General features: G+C 38.3%; 2 protein-coding genes across 6 annotated transcripts in view; one reads left to right on the top strand and one right to left on the bottom strand.

Moving 5' to 3' along the window:
- The window catches only part of PDE7B (phosphodiesterase 7B), a gene marked incomplete at its 3' end in the record, with an annotated part of 632720 nt that overhangs the window by 595070 nt on the left and 10067 nt on the right, over window positions 1-27583 (top strand). For all 3 annotated transcript variants that reach the window (XM_082474733.1, XM_082474735.1, XM_082474734.1), the window contains 6 exons: window positions 985-1080; window positions 3136-3236; window positions 4658-4789; window positions 19774-19865; window positions 24978-25122; window positions 27097-27193. In XM_082474733.1, the coding sequence (XP_082330859.1) occupies window positions 985-1080; window positions 3136-3236; window positions 4658-4789; window positions 19774-19865; window positions 24978-25122; window positions 27097-27193 (663 nt within the window). The remainder of the gene's footprint in view (window positions 1-984; window positions 1081-3135; window positions 3237-4657; window positions 4790-19773; window positions 19866-24977; window positions 25123-27096; window positions 27194-27583) is intronic.
- The window catches only part of MTFR2 (mitochondrial fission regulator 2), a gene marked incomplete at its 3' end in the record, with an annotated part of 91423 nt that continues 63846 nt past the window's right edge, over window positions 7-27583 (bottom strand). The window contains exons 8-9 of one of the 3 annotated variants that reach the window (XM_082474837.1): window positions 11825-11993; window positions 443-578 (exon numbers count right to left, since the gene is read on the bottom strand). In XM_082474837.1, coding sequence (XP_082330963.1) covers window positions 11844-11993 — 150 coding nt within the window. Of the gene's footprint in view, window positions 579-8666; window positions 10972-11824; window positions 11994-27583 lie in introns of those variants that run through there. The other 2 variants (XM_082474838.1, XM_082474839.1) reach the window with 2 other exon arrangements.

Genomic DNA, 27583 nt, shown 5'->3' with positions numbered 1-27583 from the left:
AATATGAAGTGATCACATCAATGATTTTATTTAACTCAGTTAATTAGAGATCCAGTAAAATGTTACAGCTAGTTCAAAGGAATATTCAAAGAGCCATACATATAAAAGCAGTAATAAATGCCAAAATGAATTTGTAAATAGGTGAGAAACTGGGAGGGGGAAATCAATTGTATTTCCACCTCACTAATTTCATTTGCATGTATACAGCCAAGAATCATCTGCAATAATATCAGTTATCTACAACTTTGATTGTTGTGAAATAGCTCAAAGATGATGAAAGCTACAGAAACACATAGAATCAGGTACCCTGGAAGAGTGTGCTTAGGCAACACCTAGTTTTCCAATTAAGACAGCCAGTCATCTTCTTGGTACATTTCAAAGTCTTTCATAAACTTTATAATGCTTTTAATATTGAAAATCCTTATTCTCTAATGAACAGTATTTCTTGAATGCTTACAAGTTATTGTAGCTTCAATTTTGCACCTCTGCTGGCTTGAGTCGTAAAATATCTCACAGTCAAATTTCATCTTGGGTGATTTTCCAAAAGAAGAATAGGCACTGTGGTGGCTTAGATACCCCTGTAAATGTAAGAGTCAATTGGAAGCAACTTAAGACACATTTCAAGTGACCATTAAACTATGTCTTTAAAAAAATAACCATACAAACACACACACACACACACACACACACACGTGTATGTGTCCCTGATACTGCAGTAGGCAAACTCCTTTTAACTCTTGATGTTTTCATTGCCTTTGGTATAGAGAGAAGGTCTGAGTTAATTTTACTTGTACAATAAGAGAAAATATGGGACCACAGCATAGTAATAATACCTTTATACTAGAATAATTTGAAATCTAAAGGGGAAAAGAAATGATCCTATCTATCAGAGAACTTTCATTACAGAAACTTTGGATCCTATTGTTAGTCTTGATATTTAAATGGTGATGAAAATGAATTAAAACAGGTGACTGTCCCCTATAGGAAACAGCCTGGTAACACTGCTGTGCCACCTCTTCAACACCCATGGACTCATTCACCATTTCAAGTTAGATATGGTGACCTTACACAGGTTTTTAGGTAAGTCCTTTTTTCCTTACTTCTACCCCCTTGCCCCTGAATAATGGCCGTCTACAATATTCTTTAACATAAAGTGGCAAGAGCCATAGCCTGGTAGATGAAGACCTCATATTAGTCTTAAATTATCTCACCTTAATTTTAAACTAAGTTTACTTATTTAAATCACTGGAAAAAATGCTTACCTGATTAGTTATGTTTAAAAGAGATAAAGGCTATGTAAAGACAACCGTCAAGAGCAAATAACTGTCACAGAAGTTACTGATCTGCTCACACATTAACAAAATCCCAGAAAATATTCCTCAAACAATGCCACTCTGGATATGAGTTGTTGAAATATTCAACAGGCTTTTTTTTAATGATAAGAACTACCACGTATGTAGCACCCACTGTGTGCAGGGTGCTTTTGGTATGTCATTTCTAACAGCTTCAACAACCCTGCAAGTTGGCCATTATCACCATTTGGCCCATAAGTAAGGAGAAGTACAAAGAGGTTTTGTAACTTGCTCAAGGTCAACAACATATAACTGGCAGAGCTGCAGTCCAAGCCCAGGTCTGTCTGATTTGAAAGCCTACCATCTTTCCACTCAACTCCACCATCTCTCCTCTTCAAAAAGCAGCCCCAGATCTCACCTGACTTCATGCATATTCTTATTTATCTTCCAGTGAAGTATCCAGGGCACATTTTTAGTCACCAAATAACTTTCCTCTGCCTCTTAGTGTGTTCCTGGCTTCTTTGACTTGGCACATGGCAGTGCTTTGAATTTGGAAGCTGACTTGATGCACCAAGGGTAGAATAATGGTGACGGTGATAACAACAGTAGCAGCAACCACCAGGCTTACACAGTGTTTACATGTGCTGGAAAGTCTTCTAAGAACTTGCATATATTAACACATTTAATCCTTACGGCACCTCTTTGAGATCAGGGCTGTTGTTATCCCTATTTTATAGAGAAGGAAATGGAGGAAACTTTCGGTTAAGTAACTTGCCCAATACAGATAAGTAATAGAGCCAGGGTTCATATAATAGTCAAATAAACCTGCTGATTAAAAGGTACATGTGGCACAACAGAAATACTGGAAACAAGCCAGAGCATGGCTCATTCCAGAAACACAAATAACCTCAAGCTAATTGTGTTCAGATTGATTGAGCAAAGTAATGGCCATGAATAGAGCCAAATAATTTTGATTTGTCTAAAGAGGGAGAGCACAGATACTTTGGACATGTGTATGCACCCAGAGTACATGTGAAAAAGGCAAAGATTCAATGACAGAAATAACACTGGAATCCAGAGCCAAAGTCATAGCTGGTCTGAGAGAACGTAGCCACACTTGAAAGCCAGGACATTCTATACACACTGAATATATTGCATCCTAGACATTGCCTTAGTTATTAGCTGAAGCAGGCAAGTAGCTTCTGTAAATAGCAAACTCAAATTGCCTTCCTTGTGTCTCTATTTGGTTCCAAGAGCACTCCAGTCCCTAGATTGGAAGGGCAAGAAAGATGATCATTTAATCTGAATAAGATAGAAATAAATCCAAGGATTCCTCAGTTGGATCTATGAATTTCTGCCTGAAGAATCCCCAGATTTGCTTTGGTCAGTATTTGTTATTTAAGTGACAAAGCAATCTTTGGATGAGAGTAGGTCTCTTTAAAAGGAAACCTCTTTTATGGCACATGATTCTTAAATGGCAGCAAACTTAAATAATTAAACTATAGAGTGAAATAAAGTTGCCCTTTTCCTACATATTTATTTTTCCAATGAATGAGGGCCTTCATGAATGCCAGAAAGGGGTGATTTATGAAGGTGGTGAGGAATCCCAAGGGCCTCACAAATCCTTTTAGCCTTTCTTCCCTCTTCCCTCCCCCTCCTCTCCACTGAAATCAACCCAGTAGAACTGCCAAGCTGGCAAATCGTGTTCATTTCTAAAGCATCCCCAGGCTGCACATTTTGGAGACACTGTTATTTTTAAGCAAAAGGGACCCTCAATAAGTCTGAGCTAGTATGTTCTTTGTGTTTTGTTTTTAGCTGATTGAGTTATCTGTTTACCTCCTAGTCATGGTTCAAGAAGATTACCACAGCCAAAACCCATATCACAATGCTGTTCATGCGGCCGACGTCACCCAGGCCATGCACTGCTACCTAAAGGAGCCAAAGGTAAGGCAAGACCCGCTGCCTCCTCGGCCATCTGGAAATGCCACGTAAACTACCTGCCGGGTCCCAAATCACCTGACATATCAGAGCAACTGGGTTATGGGCCAATTTATAGCATGAATACAAATTGCTTATATTAAGGTTTCAGTATCAGCTCTGAAAACTGTATAATAGTCATGAAAGAGGATGTAAATTTTCAGAGGTTCTGTTTCATAATTTATATATTTTCAAGGCTGCATTAGGATGAAAACAACCCTCTCTATGACAGTCTACATTCTAGATATCTTCAACCATCACAAAAGTTAGCTGCTTTTGCCTTGAACCTTTGCCACAAACAGTACCAGAACTGAACTTTTCTAGGAAGTCTCCCACCTCATGGTTTTTGATCAACAAATAGAATTAAAACTCCTCAAGACTCAGCTCCATTTCCTACTGAGGCAACTAGGCATCCTGATTCAGGCCCAAGAGAAATTGTGAACATCAAAAACCTCTTTAAAAATATGCCCAGATGCAATATATTAATCCAAAATTTAAAACATGATAATAATGCTCGTTACTCAAAGCCTAGGCATTTCTTAGCTATATAAAACCTAGCTGTTAAAACATACAGGATGAGTTTTTTTAGGGTTTTTGGAAAATGATATCTCAGTCCAAGACTCTGTTTAGTTCAATAAGTTTTAACATCAACCACTAAATATACAGATGCCAGATAGGCATTCCCAAGACAAAATTGGGTATGCCTCATCCTTATAAAATATCCCAAAGACATTAAAGGTTTTGTTATTTAATCCCTAAGTAATTTGAAAATTGTATAGATTGCACAGTTGTGTATTTAAAGCTAGCACTAGATTCCCATTTTCCTGCTTGTTTTCCTAGCTAACCAAAACAAAATGACAGATTCTCACACATTCCCCCACTTTATTTATTACACATTGAAGAAATATGCAAATTTTGCAATTCAGCCCACTGTGGATTTCATATTTGAAGAAGTGGCAGTGATATATTGGATGGCTGAAATACACAAGTGATTTTTTCCGTCGCTTTGGCTTCAGCTTTTTCCTTCACTTACAGCTTTCCTAGGAGCAAGGCTGATTTTAGACTCTGCCTTCTCCCCGCCCACTATAGAGCAGTGTTCCCAACAGGTAATACTACTACAACAACAAAACAAGACAGTAGCAGCAGGAAGAGGAGGCCACCTGGATGAGCTACACAATTTGAGTTGCTTAATTACTTTCCTCACAGCCCTTTCTTTATTCCTGCGATTCCATGGTTCTATTACCTTATTGACAGCTTCAGAAGGTTAAGGTCTGGATGAAGGACCTGAAGGATACTATGATGATTCATTCAGTGTGATTTAGCCAAAACAAATGCTAACCTATTTTTGGAAATACACCAGTCAGTCTCCCCATTCAATTCTTTAACAGCTCGCCAGCTCCCTCACACCTCTGGACATCATGCTTGGACTGCTGGCTGCCGCAGCCCATGATGTTGACCACCCAGGGGTAAACCAGCCGTTTTTGATCAAAACAAACCACCACCTCGCCAACCTATATCAGGTAAGAGAGCCAACATGATACAATATGGTTAACTGCTTTAGGCCCAGTGCTGTAGCCTGAATCTCACCCTTGGAGATAGCCTTCATTCAGGGTCAGCCTCAATGATGACCACAGCCAAAGAGCATGGGTTTGAAATAGGTTCAGAGTGTCCCCCAGGGAAGATTAAATTGGTTTACAAGGATATCCAAGGAATTCAATTTGCTCTGAAGCAGGTTTGAAATTCTCCCAAGTCAAACAGGATTCCTGAGTCTACCGTCTCATGGTCTGAGACTATCTGTCTCCATAGGAACCATCTAATACATAATGGCCAGTTGAAGCCAGTCCTTGTGGAACTTCTATAAATGATACTCCCAGGTGCAATCCTAATTCAGATTTACGTCTCTAGGGCCATTTCTTTTTTTAATCATGTTTTTATTTTTTTATTGAAGTATAGTTGACTTATAATATTACACTAGTTTCAGGTATACAATATAGTGATTCAAAGATTTTACAAATTATACTTCATTTATAGTTATTATAAAATATTGGCTATATTCTCCAGTGCCATTTCTGAACTTCTTTGGCCTCTGAGTCAGAGGTATGTTATCGAAGACAATAGGTGTACTTTGTTGTTAAAAAATTGTTCAACAGCACGAGTAGATTGGCCCAAAGAAGTCTTATCTGTGATATTACTTCAGATATTATAACCCTATATCATAAATGAATTATTCCCAGAATTTTCAACATGGTTTGGGGGAGACCTTTGGTTGTCATTAAAAAATCATTGCATTCAAGGGAGTCATTGATCTCAATTTTAGTAGATCTTTTGAAAAAATTCAGTGCGGGAAGAATTTCTAAAGGATTCCCGTAAAACAGTTGCGTTATACAAAACAGTGCAGCTTGAGGATAAAGTACAACTGAAACATGAAACAGAGCTTTTTTCCATCCTGTTGATTAGCTTTTGGTCCAGGTAGGAATTGGCATTCCAAGGTTTATGGATCCCCTGGTACATAATTCAGCACTGGGATCTCTTGGTCTGTCAGCCAGCACCTGGAGCTGGGATAGAAATGACCATAAAGAGGGAACAGGGTGACATAATTTAGAAAAACTTTTGATGATGAGCTGAAAACTAAACAAAGAAAATGAAAACTAAAACTAAACTTTCTAAACAGCCTCAGAAGCTAAATTTATTGCTTGGGGAAAACATTAAAAATTTAACCAGGGGGAAAAAAATGAATAACTGAACTGAGAGCTCCCAAATAGATTTTCTATTCCTGTCATATTTTAATTCTGACTTTTCAAATGTCTTTAATTAAATAAAGAAAATCAAGCAACAAGACTGGCTACTTGATCTACTTCCATATAATGTAAATGCTTACCTAATTCTAGTTTCTCATCATCAAATAGATCACATCAATGGAGTTTAAGAGAGTAAGTACTGCTGACTGATTTGTACATGAAAATAAGGATCATAAAGCTGTGCTTTGACATGTAGTGTATATAAAACACGTAATGAATGCACATTTAGACAGAAAGTCAGAAAGAAATATGCCAGATATTAAAGATGTAAAAAACAAGAATGTAGAATTTCATTAACTACTCACTGCTAATTAACAAAAATTGATTCTCAAAAGAAAGATACTGCAATCTACTTGTTCATATACTAAAAATGTTCTCAAATAAATGGATTCCTTACTCAAACTTCTGAAGTGCAGATAATTTTTAATAATATTTAATCTCTTTGTTAAAAATAAACATTCCTATACAACCAAATTCTGCAGCCTTTTCAACACAACCTACAGTCTTGTATATTTTGAACTAGCAACTATTTATTGCATGCATCAGATGATATACTAGGATCTAGGAGTACAAAGATAGAAAAATAAAATATAATCTCTGCCCTTGGACATTGGTTCAAACTCAGATGCTCAAAATGTGCAAAATCCAAGAAGACTTAATCCCAGTTTGAAAAAGTTTAGAGGAGTTAGCCAAAGATATGCATGTATATCTCTGTATACATACCTAGAAACAAATTTTTTTTAAAGCCTCTGAAGACAAAATTTACCCATGCTGTTCTTTGTATCCAAAGATGTTACAACAATAAAGTGAGCTATTATTTTTTTCTAGCAGTGAATTTATCCATCTGAATTGTGTGGCCTGATGCTCGATAGGAAAGAGAAGGATCCTCTTGATAATGACTAGACAGAAGTTGGCATATAGGACTCAAAAACCACATTCAAGAGACTATCTTCATCAGTCCCCTGCTCAAATGGTCTTAGGCTCTCTTGGAGGCTAGAGATCCATGTCTCTAAGTTTTAGGAACAGTGTTGAGGGCAAACCAGTATCACGTAATGTCACAAAGATACTTCCAATATCCTAGAGCTGGCTAGTGTAAAAGATGAAACTTTTATCAGCCAACTTGGGACTTTACATGTTAAAAGTAAAAATTGTCAAGAGGACCTAAAAATAATACGAGATTTTAATTTTGTCCAAAAAAATATATATGATGGCTTTTACATTTGGCTATATACCGTTCTTATTAACTATATGAAGGAGCTCCAAAAAGATAAAAAAAATTCCCTTTAAAATTCAGTTCAATGAATTGTATAACTAACCTTTATTCAACACTTACTATGATTCGAACACTGGGCTAAGTGATTTTATCTATTATATTATTTAATCTTCACAATAGCCCAGTTAGGTGGGTACTATCATCATACCTATTTTCCAGAAAGAGGAAAATTGTTATTAGGAAATCCAAGTGGGTTTTCCTGAAAATAAACAGCTAATTAATGGCAGAGGTGGAATTAGAACTCAAGACTTTTATCTCCAGAGCCAAATGTGCCTAAGCACTGCACATACTGCCTCTAAAATTCATATTGATCACCTGTGATGTGCAGGAAAGGAAGAGCTCTCCTCCAGGTTCTCCTATCGCAGTGAGGGAGACAGGAGGGTTATAGACATGTATCCATAGCTTAAGGTGGGAGAGCCTTTGCTAAGTGCTCTACGGTAGTTAGCTACAAACAAAATGTGATGGGAAGACAGAGGCGAAAGAGAAACTGATTCTGCAGATGGTTTCTGGAAATAAAAAAATTAAAAATTAAAACAAAAAACAAAAATAAACCTCATGGAGGGAGAGTAATATAAACTGGGCCTTGAAGTGTGAGTAACGTTTTGAGTAGCAGGGCAGAGAGTGTGACACCAAAGGCAGCATAAACTGGTGTACTTTGGGGATGAAAACCCACAACTCCAGAGTAACTGCAAGTGGACTGTTTCTGTGGCCTTGAGCTGAGTATAGTCCTGTCACGAATGGCCCCTGCTCTCTGTTCAGTGACTTGGGCATGTTATGATGAAGTGTACATTCTCTCTTTTGTAGACACTGTAGATTAGCTGTACAGAATGTGATCTGGGTCAGAAAATCTTCATTTCGCATTAAGTTGTCAGTGAAGAACTGGCATAACTCTTTAGGTTTTCAATTTCAAGAAAAAAAAATCGTGTTACATAAAATATCAACTCAGCAAGATCATTAACAACACATGATACTTTAAAATCTTTGGAAATACAGCCTTTTAGCCTACCAAGGGCCTGTTGGTTGAGACATAAATAAGCTTTCAGGAAACTATATGCAGATTTTCAGACGACGTACCTATACACATTTTTCTAGGGAGAGGATCCATGACTTATATTTTAAAATGAGTTATAGATGCAGAAAATATTAAGAACTGTGACAATGAGTGAAAAAATATATATACACATCATATATATACATATATATTACACAATACATATACATATATTGTGTAATATATGTGTGTATGTATATATATATATATACATATATATATGTGTGTATATATATATACAAAAAGTGTACATGCACACACACACACATTTAGTCAACGAGAATAGCCAAGAAGATGTGCCAGGAATTATGGGGCTTTGAGAACACCCTGTGCGTGACTTTGTACAATCCAGACTTACTATAAATGAGATAAAATGGAAGAGGGCTTCCTCTCCCTCCTTTTGTTGGCTGTGCTCTTTTAGTTCTAATAAATAAGAAGATCATTGCCTAAGACCCGGCCTGTGCTTCTGCCCTGAGATAAAGAGAGAGCAGGGCAGCTGGAGTGAAGGCCAAGTTAAAGGGCTCTCTCCCATTGTCCTCTGTCTGGGCCAGACTCACTAGCTGAACTGCCAACCCAAGTTCAACATGAAGACCATAAAGGCATTTCCACCTGGCACCACTCTCATCAGACTGGAAGCAGTCCAGGTGTCCGTGGTGGACTAAGAGGGTACCTAACAGCATGTGAGAGATACAGCTGAGAATTTATTTTCTGTCCCTCCACCCTCCAATCCTCCAACATGTGGGTTCAGCAGTTTTGCAAAGTAAGTGTTAAATCAGACATGATATTGCTTATTACAATTGCAAAAGGAATTGCTCTCAGTTCAATTTAAAATCTAGAATATGATACAAATGAACTTATTTACAAAACAGAAACAGACTCACAGACATAGAAAACAAACTTATGGTTATCAAAAGGGAACCGGGGGGAACAGATAAATTAGGAGTTTGGGATTAGCAGATACAAACTACTATATATAAAACGGATAAACAACAAGGACCTACTGTATAGCACAGGGAGCTATATTCAATATCTTGTAATAAACCATATAAAAAAGTTAATTCCTTTTGATAGAGTCCAACTACATATTAACTAGTGACAGAACAACCTAATGAATAAAATAATTAATAATTAGTTGTTCCATGAAACATTGTATTTATTACATTCTCTATTTGTCTTGCAGAAGTTTATAATCATTTTTCTTGGTCACTTATCACAAGCACGTAGAAGAGGCCAGCATTTTTAACCACTTTTTATTCTTAATGACTCTGCACCATAAATATGAACTTAGAGCCAGGAGACATGTTTCTTCCATATGGTCCTATGACCTCTACTCAAACAAGCAATTGCAAAGATTATATGTAACCTCATGATTTCTGCGGCATGAAAGGTGTTTTTGGCAAGTGGAGTGAAAATTGTCAAAAGGAGGTTCAAATTTGATTTTGTGTTTCATAAAGTTTCCGCTGTTCATAGTGAGGTAGCTGGCACGTGGCACATCCATGGCCCTGATCTGAACACAGGCCTGCCCCGTGGACAGCAGTCAATGTTCGGGCTCCTTGTGAGAGCCGTGTCTTCGGCAGATGCAGATCAAACAAGAGAAAGACATCTTCCAACAGGCAGTAAACATGGCACTGCTATAGTTTCTTCAAGGGCCAAGGTCTTGTTTAGGACTCAAGGAGCTTCTGTTCCTCTGAGACCTCCTGGGCTGGGGCCCTTGCAGCGTTGCCAAGGAGACCACTGGGCTTGTTAGGGAAGAACTCAGTGACTTCATTATCTTCTGGAGTCTTGCTTCCCGGTTTCGTGAGCAATTAAAAATGAAAACACAGACTATGTTCCTGTTGTTGTTTTTCTTCCTGCCTCCGCTGGTTTAAAAGGTATAATTAACTCTGAGTCTTGTTGTACACCAGACTCAGTTTATCAACATCATTCTAAGTATTTTAATCAAAGAAAGTGTCCAATAAATAGGAGAAAAAAACAACAACAGTTTAAAGCTGCTTTGTATGATAGCAAATCTGCTCTGCCAGATTCTCTTTGACAAAGAGACTCTCGGTTTAATTTGAAAACCTGTGTTGGTGGTTTATTAAATGCCAGATGTGTTGTTATTCTAGAACAAAGAAATTGTTTTGTTCTTAGGGTGGATAATACTTGATTATTCAGATAAAAGGGGAAATAAAGGTTTTGCAGTAGGGGTTTGAAGAGTTTTATTTTGTTCAAAATAAATTCTGGTAGGTTTTGTGGCTGCAAAGGTGGGTGCTTACTCTCTCAACTTTACAGTGAAGATTATTCTTATTAATAAAACTACAGGTATGAAGAGTTTGTGACACTAGAACACATTCTCACTGGAATGATGTGAAATTGCTGAGCTGCTGCTTCTGAAAGTAGAGAGATGTTGTACCTACTGTGGGATTCCAAAACAGTGCTGGGATTTAAATGGATATTAAAGCAATATCATCTTATCCTATGTTCAGATCTCCATGAGCAATTCTGATGAGCATCTTCTTTTCTTCAATCTGCCTTTGGCTGATATTGGTCTCTGAGCTGCTGTGAAAGCCAGTGAGTCTGTAGGAGCAGAGCCACCTCCCTCTTAAGAAAGACAAAGATAATTTGGCCATTCCCTATGAAATACCAGTACCTCCCAGCCTGCTCATGCCAGATCCTCCCCTAGAGCAGGGCACCAACATCTTCCATCCTGTCATCTACACTCAGCCTTGCCTGTCTCCAACCCTTCCGCCACTATGCAGCCAGAATGAGTTTCCTGAAACTCAAATGTGACACTTAGATGCCTGCTTAAAATCCCATTGCCCTCAGGGTTAAGTCCAAATATCTTAACCCAGTTTACAAGCCTCCTTATGATCTGACCCTCACTACACTTTCCAGTTCCACTTCCCACCGTTACTCTCCCAGGCTCTATGCATCATCCAGTCTGGACCACTTTCAGAATCCCAGAGCCGACATATGTGCCAAGTGCTGGCAGTACAGAAGATAAACAAAACAAATAGAAATCCCTGCTTTCTACTAGGGGAATCAGAAAATAAGTAAAATATATAGTATGTTTGAAAGTGATCATTTCTAATGATTAAAAAATAAATAAAACAGGGAGGGAAGATATAAAGTGTCCCTCTTGCTCCAGGTCTTCACACACATGCTCTTCTTCCTTCTGCCTGTTTTAATGAAATGTAAACATGGCAGTGCTATAGTTTCTGTATTGCCTGCGTTCTCGGACTCCTCTCTAACTTACTCATCCTTTTGATCCCAATTTGGACAGATCTGCCTCCTGAAAGCCTTCTTTTTCTTTAAAAATCCATCTTCCATGCCCCTGCTATATGATTTCACAGCCCTCTCTTACTTCCCCTATCACGGTGTTTATCTCTCTAAACTGCCATTTCCTGATTAGATGTCCACATCCCCCATAGCCTGCAAGCTTCTAGGCACCTACCTCGTCCGCTGCCGTATCTTCAGCATCTGGCACAGTCCTCATGTTTAGTGAATATTCGTTGGGTTGTGGGACGTTTGCTGTATGAGCAAGTGGATGGATAGATGGATGGAGAGACGGATGGAGGCACAGTTTGGACCCATGCAGCAAGAAAGACAGAACCTGAGTAACACTGAAAAATGAGAAATATTGGCCACAGTGAGCACACACAGGGACCCAGAGGGGAAAACTGAGAGACAGCAGCAAACAGACCAGAAATCATATCCCCGTACGGTCCACTTAGTAGGTACTTGTGCTGATTATTGCATTATTACTTCCCTACATCAAGAGTACACCATGAAGACTGAGAAGCATCGTGGAAAATTCTTTATAATGATCTTCTTTTTTGTTTATCTTGCAATTGACAAATGCTATCTGATATATGTTATTTCTGGAGTCGTTTACCTGATCCTGGTCATCTGTGAGCGAATAGTGAGAGAGCCCATTGCTATAATAATTTTAAAATCTCTTTGACTTTTACCTGAGTCTAAGGATTTCACAGCAGAAGATTCCAAGTCTGGCTTTTATCAGCTATTGACGAAAAAATTAACAGGACTCTGTTACTTATACAGTTACTTAAACTTTTGCAGTTAGGGAACTTTGGGGTTTTGGAGGTTAATTACTTAGTATCCATTCAACAAATATTTAGTTATTTAAATGGCACTGTGCCACATACTGGTGCACAAAGATGAATAAGATATGCTCCTTGTTCTCAATGGCAGTCATGTATGGCAGCAGCTTTAAACCAGGCATGTGTGCCCATGGGGATACACGAAGACTTTCCCAGGAGTACGCAGGCATGAATAGTGCTAACAGAATTCATTTTCAGCTCCTTAAACTGACCTACCTGGAATGTGCTTGCAGGACAGTCAAGCCAGTTCTACTTTCCACTCCTCTTTCACATTTACCCTGTTCCCACTGTACAAAAGAAAGACATGTCTCTTATCCATTCTGCATATTGCATCTTGCTCCAATTTCACTAATATTGTATATTGCCCCAGTGTGAAAAAATACCAAAGGAACAACTAAAAATATTCAAGGAAATCTCCTATAACTGAGGTAATATAAGGCTCCCAGCCATCTCATGAATAAATGCATTGTCAAAACATTTTTATTCTTTTTATTTATTTATTTATTTATTTCTGGCTACTGTTCGTTGCGGTGTGCATTACGGTGGCGTCTCTTGTTGTGGAGCACGGGTTCTAGGCACGCGGGCTTCAGTAGTTGTGGCTCGTGGGCTCTAGAGCTCAGGCTCAGTAGTTGTGGCACACAGGCTTAGTTGCTCTGCGGCATGTGGGATCTTCCCAGACCAGGGCTTGAACCCGTGTCTCCTGCATTGGCAGGCAGATTCTTAACCACTGCACCGCCAGGGAAGTCCCAAAACATTTTTATTCTTAAGCATAATGTTTTCCAAATTTGCAGTATACGTGTATTTTCATCAATTAGTTACCAATAGCAATTGCATTGTAAACCCAAGCTGGAAAAATATTTACTACTTAGAGCCTGATGTTAAGTAAATTTGTTAAATTAAAGATTCAATTTATATATCAATACTTATTTTTGTTTCAGAGAGATATGATAGGGTGATGATGAAAGAATTTCACACATGAAAATATATTACATTAAAATAAAATTCTATGGGGAAATAGAATGGAAATATAAGTTCTAGAGGGAAAAAATTCAATTTAAAATTTTTGACTTAAAGAATAAATTATTCATGTGTTTTCTTAAATATGTGATTAATAGGTATTAAATGCCATTGGTATTTTGATTCCCTTAGATACATTTAATGCATACAAGAGTTATATAATGATTTTATATTAAAACACCAATAGTCACAAAAATGCAAGACATTACATCTTTTGTTACCACAGAAATTTGTGATTTTAGATATCAATTTTTTAAAGTATAGGGAGACCATAATTTTTCAAGACTATTTTAAGAGTAAATGAACAAAAACGTGTGAAAATTACTTATATGTAGGAGCAAGGCCAGTGAACAAAGTTGTTATAAGGTGTTTTGGACAGTAGGATAGAAGCTTGGGTTGGGAATGGGGAGCTAGAAGAGGGAGCTGTCAGTTCTGTTTGGAGAACCAGGAAAGTCTTTCCTAGCAGATGGCAGTGTCTGATCTCAGAAATAAGAAGTGTGTGTTTGTGTGTGCGTGCCCTCGCGCAGATGCGCGTGAGCCCACGCGTGCGTTTCAGACTTTACTAAGGTGATTTCACCTCACTCTTTTTTAGAGTTATAAAATTCTTTATTATGATTCTTATGCAAAAACCAAGCATTATTCTAGATTAAGACATTGAAAAGGTCTTTTTATCAACTCTTTTGGGATGATATGGAAGATAATAAAGCAACTTTAAATAATGTGGTGTGTTAGTGACTTAAACAAGAGTAGGAGTTTGTTTCTATCCTTTATAAAAGAAGTTTGGATATTGGCAGTCCAGGGCAGGCGTGGTGGCTTCACAAAATTAAGAATGAGTGACCCAAGATCCTTTCAGTTCTTCAATCTGCTATCACTGGGGTATGACACTTGTCCTCATTGCCCAGCTAGCTGCTGGAGCTCTAGCCATTCCTGCTGCATTCCAGACAGTGAGAAGGAAGGAAGGGATAAAGCAATAGAAGCCTGTCCCAGATGAAACAGTTCCCTTTAAACAACTTTCCTTAAAATCCCACACAACATTTCTGCTTACATTTAATAGGTCAGAATTTAGCCTGATGATTCCACTTAGCTGTAAAGGAGGTTGGGAAATGTTATCTTTATTCTGGACAACGATGAGACTCCTCTAAACACTGAGCCATCCTAGCAGATCCAGAAATCAACCATCTCACTTTCATGCCTTTCATGCCATCTCCACTTTCCTCGTCCAAGCCTTTATCAGCTTTTGCTTGGATAACTGTCCTCTCCCCCAACCTTCTACACCTATTTCTACCCTTATCCCCTACCAAAGTCTATTTTCAACATAGCAACCAAAGTGATCTTATTTACGGTTAAGTCATATAATTTCACTCCTCCCAAACTTCTGCAGTGGATCCTTATTTCTCTCAGAGTAAAAATCAGAATCCTTACAATGGCCGGAAGACCACACATGATCTGGTATCGAATTACATCTCTAACTCCTTGTACCTGTACGTTCTCTTCCCTCGCTGCACATGGACCTCACAGCTGTTTGCTCCCCCTTGGGGGCCTTTACTTCAGCTGTTTTCTCTGGAACAGTCTTCCCTCATCAGCATGGTGAGCTCCCTCGTACCTTCAATTCTTCGCTCTAATCTCACCTCTTACCCTGACTACTTTACCTTCCCCATCCCACCCCTCCAAAGACTCTCAAATTCCCATTATTCTGCTCTACTTTTCCTTCTTTCCATGCATTTGCTATCTTCTGGATGCTATACTTTTTTTTCCAAAGTATTTCTTGTGCTTATTGTTTATTATCTCTCTCTCTCTATCCCTGCTACCTCTAGTTCTCTGTCTCTTTTGTTCACTGATATATTCCAAGCACATATTACAGTGCCTGGAACATAGTAAGTGTTCAATATGTTTGCCAAATGAAATCAAGTAATTTGTTCAGTTATATACTTAACAAATTAATAGAAAGCACTTTCTCTGTGCAAGGCACACAGTTGAGTGGATACAAAAGGAACGAGGCAGGGTTCCTGCTCACATACAGTTTATAATCTAGTAAGAAGAACAGGAAGTACATACACAACTGTCACACACATCAACGGGACTGAGAGTAACTGGCCTCAGGACTTGAGGAATGCTGAGAAAAAGAGCTATAGGACTCAGAGGAGAGCAAGTGCGCCTCTAACTGGACTCGTTCCAGGTGGCTTTGTGGATGGAGTGTTTGAATTGGACTTTGGAAGACAGGTTTTAGTTTGATAAGGAAACATAGAGGAGTTTGAGGAACATAAACTACCTTGAAAGTCATGAAAGTGGCAAAAGGAAAGGACATTTTCATGTATTAATAATTTAATAATGTCAATAATAAGTTATAGTTTTATTAATATGGTGTCATTTATTTGGACTATAAGACCTTTGTAGGAAAGGAAAGGTAAAGGTATTCAATTATCTCAAACATATAGGAATGGAATGATATAGTTGGGACAATTTTTAGGGAGCACTGAATGCCGAGCTAAGGAGTTAAGCCTAATATATCTGATAGGACACCAAGGTAGAGTTTGGAGCAGGGCATGGGAGAAGGCAGATGGCACAATCCTATTGAAGTTAGGTGAGCTCCTTGAGGGCCGCAGTTTTGTCTTATTCACCTTTAGACCTCCAGTGCCTGCCATGGCACCTGGCCTATTAGGAGGTGTTCAAAAAATATTAGTTTATATTTCAACCAATGATTAGGGAGAGGGTAAAAAATTTTGTCAAATAAACAAGTCACATTCTGGAAGTTGTAGGGAGGATGAATAGAAGGAAGGATAATTAAGGATAATAAAGCACTAAAATAGGGTCACTTCAGTGAAAGGAAGGGATGAGTATAAGAGACATCATGAGGGAAGAACCAACAGAACTCAGAGACTGTTCAGATGTGAGGGCCGAGAGTGGCTGAAGGATGAATCCTCCCCCAAGACAATCTAAATCTCCTCAACTCATAACACACTCAAACTACAAGATTTTTTGAAGTGACACCAAATTTGGAGGTATGTGCAAAGATTCCAGTGTGGATTTAGAAACTAACATCTAATTAAAACAATCAACCATTGACTTTTAAAGCAGCAACTATAGATGATTTGGGGGAAAATTAAGTATAACTGTAGGCATTCATCAGTTTATAAACGTCAGGCTTCTGAATGCTTGGATGTGGGTGAACAGAGGTAATTCTTAGGAGACAGCAAGTGGAGGTGTGCAAAGCTTAGGTCTTGATGCCTGGCAGACCTGTGTTGAAGGCCTTTCTCAGTTACTGACTAGCTATGTGGCCTCTCAGAGAAACCTGGGGTTTCATTTGCTGTGAGTTAATGATTAAAACAGTAGACAGTTATGTGAGAATTCAATGAGATCATGTAAAGGGCCTGGCACACAGTGGGTGCTTCAGAAATGTTAATCCCCCCTCCCTAAACTGCTCTTTTTCTGCATCCAGTGGAGTACCCCTACCTCCAACACAATTCTGGCCAAAACATACTTTTATTTATAATGACAGCTCCGTGAAAGGTTGTGTTTGTAATATGTATGCTATTTTCTTTTATTCTGTGCCAGCTTCCAGGCCCCCTCCATTTCCTCCCATTTTCCTGGTGCTCATCTCCAAATATGGTTTCACCAGCAAATTTCCCAAGTATCCGTTTATTCTGTCTTCAGGAAGATTATTAATGAAGATGTTAAGTCAGGCTGGCATAAATAACAATGCTTAAGGCAATTCTCCAGACGCTTTTGTTCCACTCAACAGGGATATGGCGTCATTTATCATTAGTTCTTGTTACAGTTTTCCGGGCCCTTGAAAAACTCATGTGAGGGCACTCATGTCACATCTACTTGAATTAGTCTTGCAAGTGAATGCTCATGAGTGACTGAATTAAATGTCACAGCAGGGATAGAACATCTGTTACATCACACTAACCTATCACTTTCTGCTCTCATAAATCTTTACAATCAAAACAAATTAGTCTAGTATGTTATTTCTCATAAACATTGTCTTTTGCTGTGTGTAGCTCATGCCCAAAAGGAAATAATAGACTGGTTGATAAAAGTAACAAAATCTCATCACAGGTTCAAACCTGGTCAAGTGGTGCGTAAGGAATAATGACTCCTTGGCAAAGAGAAACGAATGGCAATAGAGCAGCCTGTACAGAGAGTCAGAATAAGACTCAACCTCGTGAAACTCATTCTACAAAGTCCTGGGGAGAAATCATGACCTGGTTTTAGAACCAAGAATAGTTGCAGTTTTCTTGAACTTGTTTTTTCCTAATAGACCCTAGATTGTGCCAGTCCTGGGGGATTCTCTTTTCCCATTTGCTGAAAAAGTTGAGCATTACACGGATGGCACAGATATAGTGGTAAGAAGAGTGGGGTTGCATAATGATGGAGTAGTTTTCAGTCTCTGTCCTGGCTCCATCAGTCTCCATATTATTTTCCTTGCTTCTTTCCCCTCACTTTTTTTTAATTGTGGCAAAATACACATAATATAAAATTTACCATCTTAACCCTTTTTCAGTGTACAATTCAGTGGTACTAAGTACATTTGCACTGTTGTGCAATCATCACCACAATCAAGCTCTAGAATTCATCTTGCAAAGCTGAAACTCTGTACCCACAAAACAATGTTGTGTTGGCCAAAATATTCATTCGGGTTTGTCCATAAGGTGGTGCGGAAAAACCCGAACGAACTTTTTGGCCAACCCAATAACTCCCTATTCCCTCAGCTCCCCTGGCAACTGCCATTGTTTCTGTCTCCATGAATCTGAATCTGACTACTCTAGGTACCTCATATAAGCAGAATCACACAATTGCCCCCTACTTTTTTCAACTGAAGTATAGTTGATATACAATATTGTATGTTACAGGTGTACACTATAGTGATTCACAGTTTTTAAAGGTTATACTCCAGTATAGCCAATTACAAAATATTGGCTATATTCCCTATGCTGTACAATATATCTTGTAGCTTATTTTAGACATAATAGTTTGTACCTCTTAATCCCTTTCCCTTACATTTCCCCTCCCCCCTTCCCTCTCCCCATTGGTAACCACTAGTTTATTCTCTGCATCTGTGAGTCTGTTTCTTTTTCGTTTTATTCACCAGTTTGTTGTATTTTTTTTTTTAGATTCCACATATAAGTGATATCTCTGTCCTTGTCTTTCTCTGTCTGACTTATTTCACTTCGCATAATGCCCTCCAAGTCCATCCATGTTGCTGCAAATGGCACAATTTCATTATTTTCTGTGGCTGAGTAGTATTCCATTGTGTGTGTGTGTGTGTGTATACACCACATATATATATGTATGTATATACACCACATCTTCTTTGTCCATTTATCTGTTGATGGAAACTTAGGTTGCTTCCATGCCTTGACAATTTAGCCTCACTTTTAATAAATGCTATCTTCCTGTATTTTTTGTAAGTTTATAACACCTCTTGAAACAAAATGGAGAATGAATAAATAAGAAAATAAAGGGAAAAGATTTCTTGGTGACTAGAAGAGTTCTATTCTCTGTAAATGAAGTCAGTGGTAAGGCCATAATGTTTGCTAATATAGAACAAAACACAATAGCTTGTAAGAAATACTCATTATTTAAATGGTTAGCTAATGTTCAGACAGGCAGCATACTTAAGGTCAAAGGAGAGATTGGATGTAGTAGAGGTTTCCACAAAGGAAGAAATATCAAGATAGTTGAACAAGGAAGCAACTGTAGATTCAAACCCAGACCTAATGGGCTAAGCGCCGATACACTGATCACGAAGATTACTGACAGTGGTTCTCAGACTTTAGTGTCCACAATAATAAATCACCACAAAGCCACCAAAACAAGACTGCATTAACTGGGGCACATATCACACCAGAGGTTGTGAGGCCTGCCTCTGTTCTGTTAAGTAGTATGATTTTGGATTATATTATGCACATAGCCCTATGGTATCCATTACTACCTACTTTTACTGCCTCACTTTCTTTCTTCTACACTGTTACCTGAATGCACTTTCAAAACCAGACAGAGACAGGACTGCAGCTGCTAGAAATAGACCCACATTCAGCCCTCTGGTGGAAGGTCAGCGGGGCCTTGACCCACACACACACTATTATTATAGCCTTGAGAATAGGCCTGCGGTTGTTTTATTTTGTATTTCTGCTCTGCCTCTATGTCATCAGGTACCAACTGGCCAGAGGGAAAATACTGGCCTCCACAGAGCTGTGTTCAGCGAGAGAGATCGGTATCTGGCTTCTCCCCCATTTATAGTTTTAATTTTCTTTCTTTCTAGAATATGTCTGTGCTGGAGAATCACCACTGGCGATCTACGATCGGCATGCTTCGAGAATCAAGACTTCTGGCTCACTTGCCAAAGGAAATGACGTAAGTGGCGTAGAGATGAAACATACCGATGTCCACACATTAGAGATAAGCCGCTTTCTCTTGGGCTTGAGACCGCCAGGGTTAATGGCAGGGAGCCAGCCCACTGTGCTTCCGGCCCGTGCTGCCTTGGTTGCCTATCAGAGGAGATGCGGTGTCAGTTACAGCAACCCAGAAACCAGAATCCCTCTGTGAACTCTGAAAGGGCCTGGAGAGTGTAGGACCTAACGTCAGGAAAAGAGATAATAAACAGCTCTCAGCTTTCACACTCTTCGGCATCAACGCTGTGCTTTGCCAAATTCCTGTCTTTTATGTTAGCAAAATTGTCCTCCTGTGTAGATCCAAATAATAAATATTTATCAAGAAGGAACACAGGAGTTCCCAAGCTAGATTGAAGCCTAGTTCAATAAAGCGTGTTTTGTTATTGCCAGCCTTAGCAAAAGGAGAAGTCAGGAATTCTTTTCTAAGATGTCTTTTGTTAAGTAACTGAATTGGCCCCAGCAATTTTTTTCACCAGGAATTTACCTGTGTCTCTTGCATTTTAAACAGAAAAGGAAATACTAGTTTCCTGGTCCACTGTTCTTCAGCCCGGGTATTTAGGTCGAGTCCTACTAAATCCAAGACCATGGCCTCATTTCCACCTGGCCTCAGTTTAGCTGCTGTACCACATTGGCCTTAATTTAGCTGCTGCACTGTCTTCCAAGGTCACTGCTAATTCCTATCTGTTTAATTCAAATGCACAGAACCCAGGGTAGCTAGGAGGGAAAAAGTAAATAGATCCCTGTACCGTCTTTCTGAAGGGCACACAACTTAAGGTCAAGGACCACGTGGTGTCTCTCGGTAAAGCAGGCAGGATGCTCTGCGCTCGCGGGTTTACCCCTGGCACGCTGATTCCATGTCATGCTGTTTCCTAGCACCCGGAGGAAAGTGGAATTTGTGGAAGGAACTTCAATTCTGATAACATTTTACCCCCAAAACCAAATAAAACCAATCCTCACACATGGAATAAAAACTCGTACCTTTTACTAAAACAATACATTGCAAAGATCGAAAGAATTAAGTGCAAAAAGAACTAAAAACTAGAGCAAAAAATCAAGTAAGAAGGAGGAGAAAGGAAGAGGTGAATGGTAAGGAAGCCAAAGAAAGAGAGAAGAAGAAGGGAAGGAAGGAGAAGGAGACAGGAAGGAATAAAACGACAGGAAAAAGGGAGGAAGAACCTGGGACCAGACTTGTCCCTGTAACGCCCTCCTTAATCCTGCTCGTTGCTCAATTAATATTCATTTCCTAAGATACTTCTACTCATCCCTATGGATTCCAAATAAAAATACTATATTTTTATATGTTTTTGTGGAACATAGTTTTATAAATTGCTTTTGCTAGAAGAAAAACTGTTATGCAATAATATATGTGAAAGAACTTTATAATGAAATTTACAGTCATCCTACTCATAGTGAGTATCCTATCCTCATGTAAATGCCTTCAAATCATTTTTCTGATTCTGAAAGACAGGTTAACCGTACACACTAAGGAAAAAATCAGAAAAGTATTAGTTTGCACCATATGAAGTTGCTGTTTTTGAGAGCCCAGAACAGTAGAATAATGGCAGTTTCATATGATTCAACCTAATATGAAGAAGAAAAATGAGATTACTGGTAATCCAGCAGTTCAGGAATAGTAAACGTTAACCTGGCTGGTTTGTTTCCTTTTAGTCTTTTTTTCAGTACAACTATATTTTAAAGAAATGGGGAAGTTATCTCATACAGTGTATGTCCTGCTATTTTTCACTTACTGTAAAGGTCTTTTTCCATATCATTAAACCTGCTACTAAAATAAAGTATTGCATTTCATTGCATCAAATTGTATTGACTATTGCCTATTGTTGGGAATTTAGATGATTTCCAAATTTATGTCATTACAAATAATGCTTAACAAGCATCCTTAAACATATATTTTTATCCCAAACTACGATATTCTATTTTCTCAGAAACTGTTTGTGGTTAGGAGTTATTGATCAGAAAGAAAGGTGTGAATTTTTAAGGTTCTTGTTGTATACTATCAAATTGCTTTTCCAAAAAGCTGTATCTACCTGTATTCCCATTGGTAGATTATGAGAAAATCTACCAATGTACCATCACCAAAATTGAGTTTTATCTCTATTACCTTTTTAAAATATTTGCAGATTTGACAGAGAGAGAGAGAAAGAAAGAAAGAGAAGGGGAGAGAGAGAGAGAGATTCATTGATAACAAATGAGACTAAAAATTTTTCATGTATTTACTGGCCACTGTTATTTCTTTAGAGAACAAAATTTTGTGTTTGATCTTTTATTTTCTTATGAGTATTATTATTCATTTGTAAGAAGTTTTTGTATTTTAACTGCAGTAACCATTTGTTATATGTTGTAAATATTATTTGAAGCTTTTAGTTTGCCTTTTAACCTGGTTCATGAAACATTTCACCTAACTAAAATAGTTATGTTTCCTGGTTATAAATTTAATAAATATTCATATTTTTAAAGAATTCATACAATATTGAAAATTATTTTTTAAGTGAAAATCATTCATAATTCCCCTAGATGTCTTTCCAAATTCTTCTCTATGACCATAGAGATCATGTCTTACATACTTTGTATCCTGTTTTTTAACATAACAATAAAACATGGTATTTTTCCATGTCAATAAATATAGCTATACATCATCATATGAAATAATTGCATAGTATGCTTGTAACATGGTTCATTTAACCAATCTCCTATTTATGAATTCTTGTGATATTTTTCTCCCTAGAATGTTTCATTATTTTAAACAATAGGATAAACATTCTTATAACATATATCTTTACTAACTGTACCTTTACTAACATGTTCATAGTAAATTTGTAGGTGAACTGTTGGTCAAATTATTTATATTTATTGCTTTTAACACTAATTCCTAAATTACCCTTCAGGAACACTGCACCAATTTACACTCTGACTAACAGAGAATAAGAAGGAAGATTTCCCCATATCGTCAACAGCATTAAGTATCACAATCATTAATTAATTCATCATATTATTTAGCAGTTACTTTTAATCCTTGCCAATAAAAGTGTGGGAAATAGTGTCACATAGCTGTTTTAATATTTTTTGTTATACTAAGAATATTTAATATCTTTTCATATTTTGGGAACATTTTAAATTTCTTTTGTGAATTGCCTATTTTCTGAGATTATTTCTAATGTCCAGAAGTAGATTAAAGATGTGTATGTGGCTTAAAAACAAAAATGTTAATGATGAAACTATAAAGCTTTTAGAATATAATGTAGGGGAATATTTTCATCAGAGGTAGGAAGGATTTCTTAAATAGGAGAAAAATATTAACCTAAATAAAAATATTTATAGGTTAAGCTATATTAAAAATTAAGACTTCCTTTCATCAAAAGACATCATAAAGAAAACAGAAAGACCAGCCACAGAGTGAGAGAAGATATTTGCAACACATAAGTGACAAAAGACCATTATTGAAAATATATTAAAAACTCTAAGAAGCAATAAGCAAAATAGAAACCACCCTATAGAATAGTAGGTAACGACTAGAATAGAAACGTCACCAAAAAAATAGAAATGACCAATAAACACATGAAAATATGTCCAATCTCATTAGTTATCAAGGAAATTCATATTAAAATTATAATGAGTTGCGTGACATTGGCAAATGGGCAAAAAAAATGTAAAGTGTAAGACTATAAAGCAATGAGAACCTCATCTATTACTGTTTGGAGTGTAAATTTATACAACTGTTTTGGAAATAATCAGCAATATCTAAGAAATTGAAGATGAACATCTCTGTCATCCAATAATTTTATTCCTGGATATAGTCCCTAGAGAAACTTTGCACATGTGCAACTGGAGGTACATAAGGGTGTTTATTGTGTCATTTTTTCCATAGTAGTCAAAAGCTAGAAACTACTCAAGTGACCATCAAAAGGAGAACAGATAAATACATTGAAGTATAGTCCTACAATGGGATACAATATAATCAAGAAAATGGATGAATGACAGCTCACACATCAACTTAGGTGACTTTCAAAAATATGTTAGGCTAAAGAAGCAAGTCACAAACTGATACTTACCACACAACTTAAAGTGCAAAAGCAGTTAAAGTTAAACCATATTATTTAAACATGCATACACAGGTGGTAAAATTGTTATAAGTAGCAAGGAAATTATTAAAACAAAGGTCAAGAGAGTGGTTACTTCAGGGGTTGAGGGGAGGTGGGGTTGGATGAGAGACACAATGAGGACCTTCTGGGGTACTGGCAGGCAACGATCTTGACCTGGATGGTGATTGTAAGATGTTTATTTGATATTTATTCATTAAATTGTATATGTGTACTCTATGCTCTCTACTTAAGTATACTTCGCCTTTAAAGGTGAATTTTAAAAATAGGTACGGATATTCCTCCCATTGATTACTTTCCATATGTGAGGAAAAGTTCTGATTTGTTTTATTTTTCCAAAATATCCCATTTTCCATATACCATTTGTTGACCAATATATTGCTTGACCACTGCTTTTTAATGGTGCCTTAATCAACTGTGATTCTTTTTTAAGTTCCATTATCTCTTTCCAACCTATCAGTTTTGTTCCCTTGATGGGTCTTTGCATTCCATAGAATCAATCGCTATCATTGTCTTCATTACTGTTACTATTATCATGCCCATTTCTCTCCCCATGCAAATCTTAAAGTTTGAGTTGGTTTGAACTCTATAAAAAGCACAATTCAAATGCCTGTGATTCTGTGAGTCTTTCTGTGTCCTCCTTAAAGCATACATTTCTCGTTGGCTTTCGATCTTCCCACCCATAGGAACCATGGGAATGTATAAACTGCCACAACTCTCTTCACCCACGGTTTCGATCTCTGTGTCCAGTCCTTGGCATACATCCCATCCAAGGACAGAAATGATGGTGGGTGAAAGAATCACTCTCGGGCTGCCAGGACTGGGATTCTGTGTAATAAACAGAATCAGAGGCAGAAATGAGAGTACAAGCCACCTGATGATGACAGAATCAATCAATCACCCTCCTCAAAGGGATTTGCTTTGTGTGTGTGTTTTCTCTTTCATTCTTGTGGATGCAGACAGGATATTGAACAGCAGCTGGGCTCCTTGATCTTGGCAACAGACATCAACAGACAGAATGAATTTTTGACCAGATTGAAAACTCACCTCCACAATAAAGACTTAAGACTGGAGGATGTACACGACAGGCACTTTATGCTTCAGGTAAACAACAACAACAAAAAGAAGTCATTATCCTCACTGGGTAAAACACTTAAGGACACCATCCATCATTTTAATGCATCTGAGAAGAAATATCTCCCATGGTATAAGCTAGAGCGGTGATCTACTTTATTAAAAACTTTGAGACACATGAAATTTTTAAGTGGTTTCCAAGCAAGTAAAATCTGGGTTCCACGTCAGTAAGTTGATAATATCTCATTTTTCCTTGTTTGGTAACTGCTTCACCACAACATAGACCTGCTGTGTAGTTGCATGCAATAAGAATCTACCACATTTTGTGGCTTGATATAAAGTTGATCACTATCATACCTGTGCAATGTAGAAAACTGTTTCTTTAATACAAAAGTATATTATGTTAACTATAGTACTAACAAAAATTGAAAAATGAGTATCCTTCCTTTACCTAAAGCCTATTTAATTAAACCCTGCTTTACTTCCTTTTACTACCTTAACTCATATTTTCATCTGAGTCTCAGACGTGTTTACCTAGTCTTACCATTTTTAGGCACCAATAAATAAATGATTTTAAGTTTAATTGAATGAATTGAATCATATCTAGCCCAACCCTTTCTGCTTCCTTCCATGGCAAAAAGCCATTTGTGAAGTAAGAAAGAACAAGATGAGAAGTGGACCTTGGAAGCAGAAGTCTGACCTGGTATCCAAACCAGAGCCTTTTGCTTGATCTTCCATTTTCTCTCATTTTCCTTCTTTCCTTTTGGCACAAAAGACTGAATGGGTGAATCCTGGATGCATCTAGATAGGCCAGCTTTAACCATGGACATGGACCTGCACGTGGGAGACTGAACCATACGGTTTTTTCCCTTCCATGCCTTCAGGCTGCCTTTGGAAGCTGTCCAACTGCTCCATCCTTTTAAGGAAATACCCTCCTCCCAGCTGTAAAACTGTATCTCCCTCCTTCTTTCTTCCCAAACTAGTCTTCTCATCCCTGAGTGCCACAGACGACTGATTTTAGAGACTCAAGCCTAGTTGTGAGTAGCTGAAAGATTCGGCCTGGACACTTGCATTTCAAAAGGAAAGCTTGCTAACATACACGAATCCCTCAAGGGCGGAACCTGGAGGGGACTTCTGCCCCTGACCTACTCCAACATGTACTGGTGTCCCCATTCACCAGGAAATAAAGAACCAACCAGGTTCGCGACTTAATATGATTCAGGCTCTCCCAGACCCCAGCACTGCTAGCAGTTCTATGATCCCAAAGAACTCGGTCAAAACCAACAGACCTTGCTGATGGACGGGCATGCCACCAGAAGCCCATCTGGGCAGTGGGCTCTTGGCAGTTGGTAGTTAAGGGGGAGAACTTACTTCTCTGGAAATCCAAGGAAACCCTCCCAGGGTCAGCATCTCTGACAAAAGCTGGTATCCCAGATGCAGAACAGTGTGAGCAAAGCCAAGAAGGCCCAGATTTATCTCTGCAAACCAAACACTCCTAGGCTTGATATGACTTAGCTCCCTGGCTGGCAGTCTGAGCTTGTTCACACTCACAGACACGGGCATATAAATGCAAACACAAATAATTTAATGTATGGAGTCGGTCAATGTGGCCACTGTGAGAGTGAGGTCCCAGTGATCTCACTTGAGCCTGGCTGGGGCCCCTGCGGCCTCCCTGCCCACACCACAAGGAGTGGAACAGCAGAAGGAGCCAGGCCACGGCTTTCCTTGGCCTGCCTGCCCCACGTCTCCTCCAGGCAGCTCTGTGTCCTTGGACGATGGCTCTTCTCTCCTTCTCACTGCTATAAAGTGGGAGTTCTGAATGAAGGTTTTGTGCGGTGATGAATAAGTGCTGTTTCCTGAAGAGGCACGTCAGGGAAGCCTCTATAAATACAGGCCTGGTACTATGAGGCCGACCAGCAGGTCTGATGGCCCCTTGGGCTTGGGGTGCATTTGCTGCTCAAAGATCATCCTCTGACCATCTCTCCCTGCCCTGTCATTTCTCAGATTGCCTTGAAGTGTGCTGACATTTGCAATCCTTGTAGAATCTGGGAAATGAGCAAGCAATGGAGTGAAAGGGTCTGTGAAGAATTCTACAGGCAAGGTTAGTATTGATCCGACAGCTGATTTTTCATTGCCCCTTCTCCCTTCAGGCATTTATCCTAATAAAACAGGAAATGGATCATCTATCACGACATTTGTCCTTTCATCAACTCTTATTATCCCAGCCTTTCTCTTTAACCCTCTTGCGAACCATCCAGCCCTTTTCTGGAAATAATTTGAAAATATTAATAAATAACACTGATTTACCATGGAAACAGGTAATAATGAGGTACAGTAAAAATGAGCAAAAGGGGGATATGTATATATAATTTGTTAACGGTTTTTCTCTGTGGATATAAGAATGTGCAGGACTGTTTGATTTTTACTCTGACCTTCATTTTTATGAGCTGAGCACAGCCTAAAGGCTAAATGCCATTTGGGATCAATGTTT

The sequence above is a fragment of the Balaenoptera physalus genome, assembly GCF_965194825.1.
Source record: "Balaenoptera physalus genome assembly, chromosome: 9".
Taxonomy (NCBI): Eukaryota; Metazoa; Chordata; class Mammalia; order Artiodactyla; family Balaenopteridae; genus Balaenoptera; species Balaenoptera physalus.
This window is presented reverse-complemented; position numbering and strand designations above follow the sequence as displayed.